The sequence below is a fragment of the Accipiter gentilis genome, chromosome 11 (genome assembly GCF_929443795.1).
Source record: "Accipiter gentilis chromosome 11, bAccGen1.1, whole genome shotgun sequence".
NCBI classification, from domain to species: domain Eukaryota; kingdom Metazoa; phylum Chordata; class Aves; order Accipitriformes; family Accipitridae; genus Astur; species Astur gentilis.
In genome coordinates, this window is record NC_064890.1 from 10,766,399 (window position 1) to 10,782,070 (window position 15,672).

Consider the following 15,672-nt stretch of genomic DNA (forward strand, 5'->3'; position numbering starts at 1 on the left):
AAAGGAAGGGTTTGCTAAATGTGTTTGCATGAAACCTTCAGCTCAGTGTTTTGAGTTCCTCACTGTGATGTTATCTTGTCATTGAACCACAGACTCAGGAGTGCATTCTTCTCCTATCTTTATTATGAAAACATTGTTAAGCTTAAAAATTGGTGGAGGAGGGGGAAGATTGTTTCTTCCTCAGTTCTTTAATCTGTAGTGTTGGGGAGAACGTATCTATAGTTTTATCTCAAGCTTTGAACTTATTTTAGCAAGGTCAGCTTTGCCTCAGAAGCAGATCTGATTACCATTATGTCCATCCTGAAGGGATGTGCGAGACTAGTGTGAAATTCTCTCCATATACAAGGGTCAGCAATACAGTAATAACATTTATAAGGTTGTCAATGGTGAAACAAGAAGCAGAATAATTTACTTCTAGTTCTTAAGATTTACAATCAGCATTTGGAATGATCACTTGCTAAACACAGAATGATTTTTAAAAATTATTGAGGGTGATAGTAGATAGCTAGAAGCAAATGGGTTAGAATGAAGAAGATGGAAAATGTGATAAAATATGGTAGACGACTTCATGGTTTATTCAATCAGAGAGCTTGCCAAGGTCACCTGTCTGACATCTAACCTAACCTTTAACCAGTAACTGTAAGGCCTAAGAATACCTGCCTGTATTTGATAGGTTTACTTGGCTTCAGAGTAGTTTCATGAAGATTTCTGCCCATCTTCCTTTTGGATACTTTAAATCAAAAATGAGCATAACATTATAAATATGTTACAGGGACCAAAAATACAGGGATAGGGCTAGACAGCACAATTACTCCTTTCCACTCCCAATTTTTTGTGATAATGAGATTAGAATGTAGTGAAGATTAGCTCTAGCTTGTCTTTTTTCCTTGCTAGTTAACAAATTCAAAGGAAATGCAAAAACTAAATTTAACAACTACTCTAAAATTATCTGCCAAAATACTGCAGTTGAACTTCCCTTCAATCTACTAATGCAGTTCACAGGTAACATGCTGACATAACTGATGATGAGAATATCCAGGAAGAAAATAAAAACCCACACATTTTATCACAGTACTAAAATACATTTATTTTTTTCTTATCCCAGCATAAATATCAAGTAAAAATAATTAAGACTTGCCTTTTGTGAGACTAGCAGCTGAGAACTAGAGGTTATCAACACTTTTTCAAAAGCAAGTGGTATATCTTCCTGTAGTGTCTATTAGTCTGAGTTTCTTTAGATGTAGACAAAGATATAAAAACGATATTTTATTTTTTTTTTTATAAAATGCATTATAAGCTGATGCTGGGATTTATTCATCAGCAACTTAACTGTCATCTGAAAATAATAATCCCATAAAGTATTAAAGACCTTTTAATGAATGTGTTATTAATAGCTCTTCGCCAATACCAGTGACCATCTGTGACTGCTTCACCATCTGTGATTGCTGTTTAAGTTTGGGAGGGGGAAATAACAGTGGTATTGCACTGAATTTACAATATAAATTAAGAGCCAACCAGACCTACTGTAGATGATTAATTTGTCTTTGATTATAAGTACACACTGAGCAAGAGAATATTAGTTTCTTTGATTTGTCGGCACAAGATGGGTTTGGGAAATGGCCACAGGAAGCTGAAATTGCATTTATTGAAATCTGAAACATTCAAAAGTTGATGGAATTTAGATTAAGAGGATGAAAAGAGCTTAAATGGTACTTGAAAAGGTAGTGAAAGTTTCTTTAAAGATCCATGACAAATGATGCGTTGATTATTGTGATTTGCTAAGGTTAGGTAACAGAGGAGCAGCAAAAGAGTGTTGTCAACACTTTTTAAAAACTTTTACAATTTGTTGACAACATATTAGAATAAACAGAGAAAATAGTGATTTATAAACTCCTAATTAAAATTATTCTTGTTGACTTCTTTTCTGAGTGAAGTAGCATTTATTTCAGAAGAAATTCCATTTTTAATTAATAACAGTTAATGCTTGCTAAAGTGCTGTCCTTGCCTGCAGAAGCAGAAGAGTCAAGTTGGTTAATATTCTTTTTACTTCCCTTATTAAACTGTGCTAAAGTGTTTCCATATTTTGCTATTAATATGGCTGCACTCTGTAATGGCTGAGGTGATTATTTTTAGTGTATGTGTATAGATCAATCCCTTTTCTTTACTAAGGCAACATTTGTAAGAAGCTATTGGGGAGATAGCATACAATTTCAAAATCATTCAAGTCCCACTTCTTAATGTATCTACATTGTGTGAGAGCCTAAATTTACTTCAAAACTAAAAAGAAATTTTCAAAACTTCTGGTAATTTAAGGTACAATTTAGATTGCATCTAACCAATTGCAACACCTACTTTCCTAGTTGATGAATAGAGATAGGCACCTCTAAAAAATGACTCATCAGGCTAAGGTAGGTAATTCTCCTAGATCAGGATGAATCACCCTTCTGCCATTAACTGTGGGGAAGTCTGGACATCTGGACTGAACTAGATTCCTATATTTTTATACTGCTTAACTTTTTTTAAGTTTTAAACTATACCTTTGGATCCAGAACAAATTTCATTTAAGAAAGTCTTCAATGAACTGAAGAAAGCACATACCACTTTTGTAAAGCACAAGAATCCTCCTTGAAAATATATATGTAGCAGCTTAGTTGAGGCAAAAATTACGAGATCGACTAAGAACTACCTGTTGTACCGAATGTGTTGGCACCAGAAAGTCCCGCTTTGGTGTCTGGATTTCAGTGCAACTTACAGCTGCTTAGTATGTGTTCAGTGTTTGCCTCAGAGACTTCTATTCAATTGTACATATTATACATATATTTATATATGAATATATAGATATTCATATCCATGTATATATGTACATTTATAATTATAATTTTTCTATTAAATGTTATATAAAAGAAAGGTGCATAGGTCTATGTATATATTCCCCTCCCACACATATATGCACTATATAAGTTTATGTATAAGCATATGGAAATAAAATTAAAAACTTTTAAATTACAGTCAATTCAATTTCAAGAATGTAAAGTAGATTTTTCAACCTTGGGCTAAACTAATTCCTAGTGAGTGTCATCTTCCTGACCTTTAGCAGACTGACAGCATTTTTTCATGCTGTTTTCTGCTGCTTATTCACAGATACCTCAAGCTTTCCTCTCCACTAGAGAAAGTATGTGGTTAAGACATAAAGCCATACCACGAAAAAAATTTAAACAACTTGTGATTCATTTGCGACCAAGCCTCCAAAATAGTGATTCGGTCATGTTTCTTCTATTGCAGACAAAAGGTTCTTCAAGCATAACTCCATCAGGCACTCAGAAGAAGGTGAAGAGGACTCTGCCCAACCCACCACCAGAGGAAGCAACAGCAGGAACTCAGTCGCCATATACTTCTGTGGGATCAGTTTCACGCAGAAGGATTTGTAGGACCAACACTATGGCCAGAGCCAAAATTCTTCAGGATATAGACAGGGAATTGGATCTGGTCGAACGTGAATCAGCCAAGCTTAGGAAGAAGCAAGCAGAGCTAGATGAGGAGGAAAAAGAAATTGATGCCAAACTGAGATACTTGGAAATGGGCATTAATAGGAGGAAAGAAGCCTTACTAAAAGAAAGAGAAAAGAGAGAGCGTGCCTATCTCCAAGGAGTAGCAGAAGAACGTGATTATATGTCAGACAGTGAAGTTAATAATACCAGGTCAACCAGAATAGAAACTCAGCATGGCTTGGAAAGACCACGTACTGCACCCCAGACAGAATTTAACCAGTTTATGCCACCACAAACCCAGCCAGAAACACAGTTTGCCCCTGCTACAAGCCCATATGCTCAATATCAGTATTCATCTCCTGCCCTGCCAACTCAAGCACCAACTCAGTTCACACAGCAATCACATTACCAACAACAGCAGCCTTTGTATCACCAGCAAGTTTCACCCTATCAGACCCAGACAGCTTTCCAAACAGGAGCTACTATGTCCTTTACTCCACAGGCTCAACCTCCACCATCTCAACAGCCATCATATCAACTCCCATCACAGATGATGGTGATACAGCCAAAGCCAAGACAAACCACATTATATTTGGAGCCTAAGATAACAACAAACTATGATGTAATTCGCAATCAGCCTCTCATGATAGCACCAGTTTCAACTGACAATAATTACGCAGTTTCCCAGCTGGGCAGTAAATACTCTACCTTGGACTTAAGGATAGGACTAGATGAGAGGAACAGCATAGCAAGCAGCCCTATATCAAGCATATCTGCAGATTCATTCTATGCAGATATAGACCACCACCACACACCCCGAAATTATGTGCTGATCGATGATATAGGAGAACTTACCAAAGGAACAGGAGCACTTGGTTCCAGTTTTAGCCTCCATGAGAAAGATCTGACCAAAACAGATCGACTGCTTCGCACAACTGAGGCCAGGAGAGCACAAGAAGTGTCAGACTTCCTAGCACCACTGCAGACTTCATCTAGGTTACATTCCTATGTTAAAGCTGATGAAGACCCAATGGAGGACCCTTATGAGCTCAAACTTCTGAAACACCAGATAAAACAAGAGTTCCGTAGAGGTGCAGAAAGTCTTGATCATCTGGCTGGCCTGTCACAGTATTACCACCAGGAGGGCAGCTACAGGCATTTTCCAAAATCTGAGAAATATAGCATAGGTAGGCTTACTCTTGAGAAACAGGCTGCTAAGCAGCTCCCAGCAGCCCTCCTTTACCAGAAGCAGTCAAAACACAAGAAAGCTTTGATAGACCCCAAACTAACAAAGTTTTCACCTATCCAAGAAAGCAGAGACCTTGAGCCTGACTATTCAAGCTATATGACTTCTAGCACTTCAACACTTGGGGGAATTACTACTAGGGCAAGGCTTCTTCAGGATGATATCACTTTTGGCCTTAGAAAAAACATCACTGACCAACAGAAATACATGGGGCCACCACTGACTTCATCCATTGGAGCAGGCCTTGGGACTGCACTAGGTCCAACAATGAGATCCACATTACAAGATGAAGCAGACAAATCTTATAGCAGTGGTAGTAGATCTAGACCCTCATCTAGACCCTCCTCAGTTTATGGGCTTGATTTGTCATTGAAAAGGGATTCTTCCAGTTCTTCTTTAAGACTGAAAGCCCAAGAAGCTGAACCCTTAGATGTTTCCTTTAGCCATGCAGCACCTTCTGGAAGAACTAAACCCACCAGTCTACCTATTAGCCAAAGCAGGGGAAGGATCCCAATAGTAGCGCAGAACTCAGAGGAAGAGAGCCCACTAAGTCCCGTTGGCCAGCCAATGGGAATGGCAAGGGCGGCAGCTGGACCCTTGCCACCAATATCCGCAGATACCAGGGACCAGTTCGGATCAAGCCATTCATTACCTGAGGTCCAGCAACATATGAGGGAGGAGTCACGGACTCGAGGCTATGATCGAGATATAGCCTTCATCATGGATGACTTCCAGCATGCCATGTCAGACAGTGAAGGTAAATTAGGCCTCAGACTGGTATCTTACTATCACAACACAAATCCTTATTTCTATGCATGTGTCTAATTTTTGTTATACTTCAAAGACTTGTTCTTTTTTCTGTTCCTTGGTGCATCTTCTGTGTATCTACATGTTGGGGGTTTGATTTGTTTTGGTTTATTTGATATTTTTATTTTACCTTAACAGCAGTTTCTGGATGGTGTTAAGCAACTCTAGCATGCTCACTATATTGTTGTTGATTTGCTTTCCTTTTGGTTTGCTTGTGCATTTTCCTTTTCACTTGTTGATGTCTTCTTTTCTAATGATATTTTGTAGAATATTCCATGTACAATACAGACCCTACCATCAGTCTTTATGTGGAGCCTTCTCCAGTGACTGTGAATCATTGAACTTACTTGCAATAGTTTTTGTTGGGATTTGGAAATAATCTCCCAAATCTCTAAAAAACTCTAGTAATTTTATTTGCATGAAATTTCATGATAGAATTCAAGAACTGATAATTCCATCTCCCGATGCACCACTTTAGATCTGCGTTAATATAGAAATAGGATGTTCATTAAGTACATATTGTATGTTAGAACCATATAGTGGTTAACGTGATAGCAAAATAACGTTCTACATACGGTTTGTTGAAAGCATCCTGTCATGTGGACTTCTGTGCACTCAGAATTGTGATGATGTAAGATAATTTGTCATTTGGATGGTGCAAGACAATCTCATCCTTCAATAAACTTGCATAAAGTATTTTACTTCTATTGATGGATTATGCAGTGTAGCTGGTTTTATATGCACCCCATACAATATGTCTGCCAAATAAGCACAAGAGTTTATCTCACTTAGGTTCATGAAAGGAACCGTTCTGATGTATTATAAATGGTGCAATTAAAAATGTTTCTTCTGAATAAGTACAGCAGAATGTTAAAGCTGATGTTGAGTACTAAATAATTGCAAATTATGTATCAGTTTTGTTTGAGTCAGTTCAGACTTAATATATTCTAAATTGTTTAAAAATCATAAAGACGGTTTGAATCATAAAGAAAGTTTGAAATTAATATGTTCAAAATTGTATGCGCTCCCTTAACTTTTTCTTATGTGTATTTACTGCACAATAAAAGAGACTTTGCATGCGCTATATTGTTTGTAAATGGCAATGATTGTCTCAAAAGACACATTTGCATGATTATGAAGTAGTATGGTTTATTTTTCAGGTTTATATTAACCTCAGTGTTCATCATTGCATTATTGCTTTTTTACATACGCTGAATCTTTCATAAGCATTAGAAAATTGAATCTATTTGCCTTCCTGATACTACAATATATTGAAGGGTTTTGTTCTGTAAGTTTCTCTTCATATTTCTTAGATATTTACAACCCCCTCATGAAGTCTGTGTTCCAGGAGAGGTTCAGGATCATCAGCTTTTTTTTATTTTTATCAGAAGTCTAAGAAGTTTAGTTTTCACTGTTCTTAAATTCTTAGCACACAGAATCCTATAATTAAATCAGAAGGCAGTTGAGAGGAACTCACAAGTTGTAACTTATATCATTCTTCTTAAGTAGATGTTATCTTGTCTCAACTGGACTTGTGATTTTTAAGGGTCATTCTAGGGTCACATTGTGAAAGACACAGGACTTTTCCTCCTGAAAACTAAGGAGAACCAAACTGGACCAAAAAAAAGCCTATTTGGTGCTATTCTACCTCATATAAACAGGTCATATGGAATTATTTCTGCACTACAGTGCATTATGTTTCTGTTACATATTTGTACAAGGCATACATGTTACTTTTAGGTTGAGCGTGTTTTGTTTTTCAGTTAGTCTCTGATTAGTTATACTCTTTCAGAAATATTCTAAGTCAATTCACATGTTCCTTATTATGATATATCCCTGAATACCAGGGCTTCCTTTTTCAGCAATATTTTTTTCTAATTTCTATCAAGCTTTTGTTTCTTCACAAATAGCTTATTTTTGCACCATTTTTTTGTAAAGTCTTGGGAAATCAAAACACTTTATGACATTATTTTCAAATATGCTAATAGCAAGTAACTTGCATTGAAAATAATTCATATAATTTGGATGCAAGATAAAAAGGATTCCAAAGAAGCAATTACAGTTCTTCAGAAAGTTATGGCCACCTTCTCTCTGGACTGCACTTTTCTCTGTAGTGCCCTGACAGTGGACAGCTATTCTGGCGTGTTGCATCCAGCCTTTTAGCAGTTTTCTTTGCTTTTTCTTTTTTTTTAAACAACTGCTGCATGGTGTTGATGAGATTTCATTAAATCAGTCTTAAGCACTATCTTAGGAAAACTCTTCTCGTGCTAAAGCTTGAATTTTCATATTTAGAGACTTTTAAAAATGAATGTAAGTCAAGGTTTTTACATGTAAATTGTTTTCCTTCAGTTCAAATTGAGACATGTGCTTGACTTTCTGTTCATTTTTTGTAAGTCACATTCCATAACAAATACCAGAAGAGAACACAAATAGGACTTTGAGGCCAAACCTGTTTTTCACTAAGTACACCTACATACTGTAACAAATCTTAAAACCATGCTTCAGCACATAAGTAGTACCTACACTCGGATTCCAAAGTTCAAACAGGTTAAAAAAATGGCTTTAGTGTCAAAAGAGAACAACATCCAGAGGTTCCCATTGAAAATAAATAGCGTTTTGAGCTTTTGAAACACCTGGTATTTTCTCAGGGTTCTGAGTACCATGAAAGCTCTGATCCAGCAAATAGCTGTTTATGAACCCCACAGCTGCCACAGTTTCCACAAACTATTAAGTACCTTGAAGACACTAATTTTCAAGGATGCTGAAGCTACTACTCAATTTTATGAATGTAAATAGTCCCTGCTCGTCGGCTGAGAAGATACAAAATGTACCTTTTCTCACCTAAAGGATTGGGTTTTTTTCTTTTATATGCTAATTTGTTAATTTTACCATAGAGTTTAGAAGTTTAAAATCGAAATATCAAGACATCAAGACATCAGCACAGCTGACCCCTTGTAATTTTTCATCTGTGGGATTTAGAGTGTTCACTATTAGCTATGTGATCAAGTTTCTTGGACTCCACAGTCTGAAGTTCAATCTCACCTTGTTAAACTGTGTGCACAATTAACAGCATGGGACCTTATTGACTCCAGCAGGAGGTTTTTTACAGGTGGAACCATCTGGCTGCATATTGTTAGTCTTAGAAAAAAGCATGTATCCTCTAAGACTGTCAGTGATTCATCTTGGATGTTCTCAGGTTTCCAGACGAAACAACTCCCAACTAATCAAGCCCAAACCAATTGTGCATGTATGTACATGTGAGTGTCGCGTGTGTGTGCCTATCTATACACATACATACATAACTTTTTAAATGTCATGTAAAATACACACATTCATCACAGTTTGATAAAAAAGTAGGCTGGTCTGAACTGCAGTATGGGATTCTACATATGTGCTAACTTTTCAAAAGAAGAAATCCAGCAAAAGTTATTTCAACTGAGACAGGAAGAAAAAAAAAATCACTCTTTCTTCTGCTTAGCCAATGACACAGATTGTGAAAGTCAGCTTTAGTATCTGGGATCAGAAAAATGCATTAGGTTCTTCATGTAAGCTTCAGTAAGAACTTCTGTCAGGATGAGTTATGAACCAGCCTGCTATGTGCAGGCACTAGTCAATTGGCATAAATGTGTAAAGCATAAAGGATTTGTGTATTAGATCATAATGGTCTATTGAGAGCAATTAATCAATAACTAATCACTAGTCAGACAAGCATCAGCCTTTAATAATGTTTGTATTTAATTCATATATGCTGATGTAAATAATATCTTAAAACAGTTTCATATTAGATTATATTTGTGCACAGTTAGGAAGGAAGAGACTGCATAATATCTGAGCGAAGATTAAGAATTGTCCAAAGGCCTAATGTAATATAGGATTTGTTTTTACCACATACAAAATATTATTTTTCAAATATCATGCATATATATATATTACTTCTGGTTTGGGAGAAATTTAATAAAATAGTTATGAAAAAACATAACTTTTTTTTTTTCCTCCCATTAAACTTTTTTCCAATTTTTTGTTAAACCAACTAGATTATGTTTACTTTCACAACTAAATAGAGAAGATTATGCACACTACCATTTTTCATTTTAAATTCTCTTCTCTGTCATGGAACAATTGCATTCACTCTTGTTACTATAGCAACAACTGACCTTATTTAAGGTTTGCAATTTCTGGTGGTTTTGCTGAAACAAATATTGTTGTTCTTTGAATTCCAAATTTATCTTGCTTATTAAAGCATAAAGTTCAAACTTTCATTACATTCTAATTAGCTGCACATTGTTTTGGTTTACACTGATGGGCAACGTAAATGAAAATCTCTATGTTGCATAGCAGAAATATTATTAAACACATAGGAGCTGATTCTGGTCCCAATGGAGTGGAACGTATGTCGGTTGACCCAATAGTCAGTAGGCATAAATATGTGTATTTGCAAAACTGATTTTAATGAAATGGTGTTATTTGATCCCAAAAGGGTGTCTAACATAATGGATTTTATACAGGTTTAAAACTGTTGCAAATATAAGAACAGTAGTCTTATAAAATTATTGCAGAAAGAACATTCTGGCTAACTTTCCACACACAACATTTCAAACTGCAAAATCGGGGGATGGAATTCAAAATGAGAACACCTGCAATATTTCTGCTTAGAATTACAAAGAGTATAGATTGCTTCGTATCTTCTTTGATTTGGGATTATACTGATTTCATAAAGGAGTCACAATTTTCTTATAAATACTTCTAGTTTATTTCTAAAATATTTTGAACAATATTCAGTTCAGAAGCTTGGGAATTAATGGAGGTTGGGTTTTGAGGGTTGTTTTAGGGGGGTTGTTTTGTGGTTTTTTTCCTTAGCCTACTGCAAAGTAGCTAATTTGACTATTTGTTTTTTCATCAAACATTTTAGAAATGTGTGAAATCTGCAGTGTATTGCTGAGCTGCCAGAAGGAAGGAAATGGCTATAGCACTCAGCAAAGGGTTTCTTCTGGTATCTAATATCCATAGGTTTGGCATAGACAGAACCTTCTCACTTTGCTATATCACTTACAGCTATATTATGCCTGAGTTCAATGTCTCAAGTCTCGCCTGTAACTTTGCTTTAGCTGCATGGCCAGTTAGTAACCACTATGCATGTTTGCTATGCACAATGCACATTATTGCCCTTTGCCCAGCACTGGATCAGAACATTTGACCTGTCCTTGGTTTTCAAAGCCTATCATCTCCGTCGGGAAGAAACAGATTGGTTTGACAAGCCCAGGGAGTCTCGTTTGGAGAATGGACATGCCCTCGACAGAAGGCTGCCAGAGAAGTTGTCCCACTCTCGACCACCAAGTCAACATCAAGATCAAGTAAGCTGTCAAGTAAGCCGTGCCTTTAGTTCTATAAATGTTTGACAATTTAATCATACTGTCCAATAGTGTAGGGACTACAGGATTAATGAAATTCCAGCTACATTCAGCTGAAGTGCTGTTGAACCTGTATTTAACAGTACTTCATGATGAAATGAGTAACATTTGTCTGCAATTTAGTATTAATTTTGCAGGTTGTCTTCTGATTTTTGAAACATACCTGAAAGGAGTTAATCTGCTAACGAGTACTATCTATACATTAGGTATTACTTTAAAAAAAAAAAAAAAAAAAAATAAAACAGTCCCATTTTACCTTATCAGCTTTACCGCATCCGAATTCAAGCCCCTTCTTTTAGTAGTTTAAGGCAAAGAGTTGCTATGTCCTGTTGATGCTTGTTCCCACTTTCAGTTGGTCAGTATAATCCCAACAGACTGTGGTCAATTACTGAATAAATCAGCAAGACTTTATCAATCTAATAATTAGAATGTTTCATTTATTATAGCAAGAAAGAAAAATACCATATTCTGCTTTTCAAGCTTGCCGATTTTGAAATCCAGTTCACCTTAGTATACCATCATATATCCTCTTTGTATTAATGAAGTTTATATATTTCAAATCTTTAAGGTCTTCACTTGACTGTCTGAGTTATCTTTTTTACTGATTGATTAAGGTTATACTCTTGTTTTCCATAAGATGCAATGGATGCAAGAGAAGGTATTGCATGGCCTGTTTGTGGTACTTACTTAATAGATTATATTGCTCATGTTAATTCCTCAGATAACATACAAACAGGAATATCCTACTGTCATGCAGCCTTCAAAACTTTTTTGCTGGTGAGCATTTTCACTGACATTTGACAATGGAATATAGGTTTTATGAAGTAAGGATGTAGATTTTATGAAGTAAGCATTCAAGTATCTTACAATACAAGCTGTCAATTTATTTTTATATTTCCCTCTTTTCCTATCCCTAGCTTAGCATATATTGAGATTTACACAGCCTAGGTTGTACTGAGCCTACCCATGTCTTGTTGAGAAAGAGGGTTTTACAAGATACAAGTCTTACAGGATTCTATGAAAATAACTCACAATATGAACCAACCTTATTGCAGGATAAAGAATGTTTTAGAGTCTTCACAGCTCTTAATATCACTGGCAATAGATAAAAAACTTCCTGTGTGAGCACTTTAATCCTCATGAGAAACATGCATTGTTCTGAGCATATGTAATTGTATTTGACCACTGCAGCGTCACAAGGTAAAATTAAAAATTTGCCTTGAAAATCAGGTTTGTCCAAAAGGGTTACTGTTATCCTGAGCTCTGTGATATGGAGGTGGTCAGTAAGATGTATTTAACTTTTAGAACTCCAGAGCTTTTGTCCTGGGAAACAGTTCCAAGGCAAGTTACTACTCACAAAGGTCTGATCTTTGTTTTTGCTCTCATATAAGTAACACTACACTAGGACTGGTTGAAAGACTTTGATCAAAAATTTTTGGGAGGAGTGTTAAAGGGCCTGAGAGTTCTTGTTTTCCTGGATTATTTACAGATGGAATTTTTTTTTTTCCTCCCTGAAGCTGTTGTGATATCACCATATTATTACGTAAATAGAGATACACGTTTAAAAATCTTGCCAAAGGCATTTTTTAAGGTTTTGTAAAGTCTGGGATGGAAATTGGAGAGTGAATAGGTTCTAAATGATACTGTGTGGTGCCTTATAAAGCTTCTGCAGAAGAAAAGTGATGTGGAAGGAGAAGCTTTACAACAGTTCCATCTTCATGTTTCCATCCAGGTTAGCTACTGACATTCACCCATTGGTACAAAATAATATCAATGTGTCTGCAGAAGGGAGAAAAGCCAGTTCTCACCAATTCTTCACCATCTACCTTGTCAAAATGTTACTCAGAGCTTGTATATGTTAAATATCTTCTGGGAACATTTGTTTGCGATAACTTTAAAAAAAATTAGACACATCCAGAAATTAAGACAAGATAAAAAGGGTCAAAGCCTTTAAAAAAAGCTGCATTAGTGCCATATTGAATTCTGAAAGTAAAACACTTGGCAATAGAAGCAAGTAAATCAGTATTAACATCTCTGTTTTTTAGCATTCTTAATTTAAAGCTATCCAGAAAAATAAACAATTTTCAGGCCAATGAGTATGCTGAGGCAAAGTAAACACTCCCTAAAGGCTTTTTCAGCCCTGTCTCTTCTGTAACAAAAAAATGACTGAATTCATTGTCTCATGCCGTCTGTCTCCTGTATCCACAACTCAGTTCTGCCCAGAGAGCTGTAGTGTCCAAGCATAGTGTACTCTGGAACCAAAAATGGCAATCATTCTTCATCCTGAGCATCTGAATAGGTCCACCTTCACCCAGAGCTTTCTTTGTTGCAGAGGCTTTCCTGAAATCAGTTAGGAGGACAGTTTCCTAGTTAACATAGTAATTAAGACATTGCAATTCCTTTAATATCCCATACTAAGTACAAACCAGCCACAAAAGTATTTCTATCAGTAGCACTAATCTGCTTGTAATATATCAGCCAATGTTTCCAAATACACTTATTGGCTGTAAATTTGCTGTTTATATTTTCTCCTTTGTAAAAAATTTGAATATTTTACTGACCACTACAATATTTGTATTCCAGAAGATTTTATTTCACATGTGTGAAACATCAATTTCCATACTAGATGAAATCAGAACTGCTTGATTATGTCCCACAGAGCTTATACAATTAAAGGTAATAAATAAAGCACAACCCTGTGCTTTTGAAGCAGGAATGCAATGGAGTGACAACCCTGAACTTCCACATTTCCATGGATTTCTTATAACTTGGCAGATTAAGCTCACATACTGTATTATTACTATTAAAATATATTTGTTTCTATAGCAACTTCTGTGGTGCTACATAGTATTCTTAAATCACATTAAATTGCAGTGCAGTTTAGTATCTTAATAGCTGTTTCCCAATATAGTGATTCTGAACTGCTTACCTGAGGAGGGTAAACATGGTTTAAACATAATCAATACAATATTGCAGATTTCTCACTGATCCCTGTTGACCTCAACAGTTTGCTTAGTTGCTGCCAGTTGACCAGCAACTTCTTTAAATGTCCAGCCATCAAGGCTTTTTTTTGTTATTATTTTCTGTGAAAATTATTTGTATATCCTGAACTAAACTGGCAGTTTCAAACAGGTTGGGAAGTAATGGTAGAAGGAGGTGCCAAGGGAGTAAGAGATCATGACAAGGAGAGGGACAGTGAAGTAGCTTCTCAATGAGGGGTTTTAAATACAGAACTTCCAGTGATCATAGGTAGGTCTTTTTAAGTCTGAAATGAATAATAACATCCCAAACTCATCATAATTCCAGTGTATTGTCATCAGTTCGCTTTGGCAACAGTTTTCTAATTGCAAAAAGAAGGCAAGGGCTCTAGACATGCAACCTTTTGAATGTTAATCTGCTATTTCTAAAGGCCCTCAAGAAGTGTTTGCTTCTCTCAGTTCATGGGTCTGTACCATTCCCCTGAAATTTAAGTCACACCTTTTTAGGGGCACTTGAATATTTAAAAATTATGAAAAAATGGGTCGTGAGCAGTGGGGTTAAAATGAGAAAATACTGTTTGTGACAGAGATCCAGAAGGCTACCTGCAACTTTTTCCCACATTCTTTAAGTCCATCATGCTTAGTTTTGATTGTTTTCCAACTAGCAAGGAGCTTGCATTTTAATTTGCAGTAAACCACTTTCTCTGTTTGAGGCTTGGAGGGGGAAAGGCATTTTGTGATTCAGATTCTCTGGAAGTACAATGAGAAACAGGACATTTCCAAATTTAAATTAAAACATCTAATCTAATGAGTGAATTATTAGCCACCTCTTCACTGTAATTCAAGAAGAATTTAGCAGGCAGTTTCTCATTTTTTAGTCACCCAGAAATGTTGTTCTCACTGCATGCCAGAATGACTTCTAAATCAAAAGTCAAGAGTTCTGTGCTGACCTAATTGCAGAAGCAAAGGCCGCTCACTTTTTAATTTATTAATGAGCAGGAACTTTGGTTTTTTTCAGTACTTCTTTTGCAAAATATCTCCATGATCAGGAATCTGTCAGTAGAAAGAACTTTCCACCTTTAGGATTTCTAAGAGAACTCGGCATTCGTGCTCTGCACAGAGGAGATGTAGCGGGGCAGGATTACCTTAGCTGTGGAAATTCTTGGTGCCAGCTTTCACAGGCCTTGTGCGCTCATGGAAGTACCTGTGGTATTCAGAAATTAAGGTAGATACTGTCTAACCCATCACCTTGAACATCCACCGCCTTGTTCCTGGATACTTAACTCAGGTAAAATTTCCCTTGAAGAATCTATTTCCTAAAGGACTAGAGCCAGGCGTAGCTGCTGAGATTCACCTTATCAGGCCCTGTCCAAGATACTGGTGGAAGGGGAGGTGCAACGCCATTTAAAACCAGAAATTGCCATGGCTTTGATGACCTGATCCAAAGACCAGTTAATACTTTATAGGTGTTGCTACGGACTTTGCCTGGAATACTAAAATACACTTGATACATTTTATTTCTTAAACTTAAATACGGCACTGAAGACATTTATTCTTCTTAATTGTCCTCTTAACCTTATAAAATTCCCTTATATGAATCTTCCATAGAGTTTCTTTATCAGACAAAACGTGTAAAGACAACAAAAGGAAAATAAAGTGTATATTTAAACTGATTTTCTGTATCAGCGTTAGAAAACCTCAGCATATTTATTCGCCATTCGTTCCATTTTTTGGAGGGGCTTTGA

The 15,672-nt window shown here is 36.2% G+C and overlaps 1 protein-coding gene across 6 annotated transcripts in view; it reads left to right on the top strand.

Annotated features, from left to right (window-relative positions):
• The window catches only part of PCLO (piccolo presynaptic cytomatrix protein), a 379,284-nt gene that overhangs the window by 226,161 nt on the left and 137,451 nt on the right, over positions 1-15,672 (top strand). For 5 of the 6 annotated variants that reach the window (XR_007507699.1, XM_049814309.1, XM_049814305.1 and 2 more), the window contains exons 7-8: positions 3,283-5,491; positions 10,756-10,904. Coding sequence is in view for 5 of the 6 variants with exons in the window: in XM_049814309.1 (XP_049670266.1) it covers positions 3,283-5,491; positions 10,756-10,904 (2,358 nt within the window). In the remaining variant the exon portion in view is untranslated. The remainder of the gene's footprint in view (positions 1-3,282; positions 5,492-10,755; positions 10,905-15,672) is intronic. The other variant, XM_049814307.1, reaches the window with a different exon arrangement.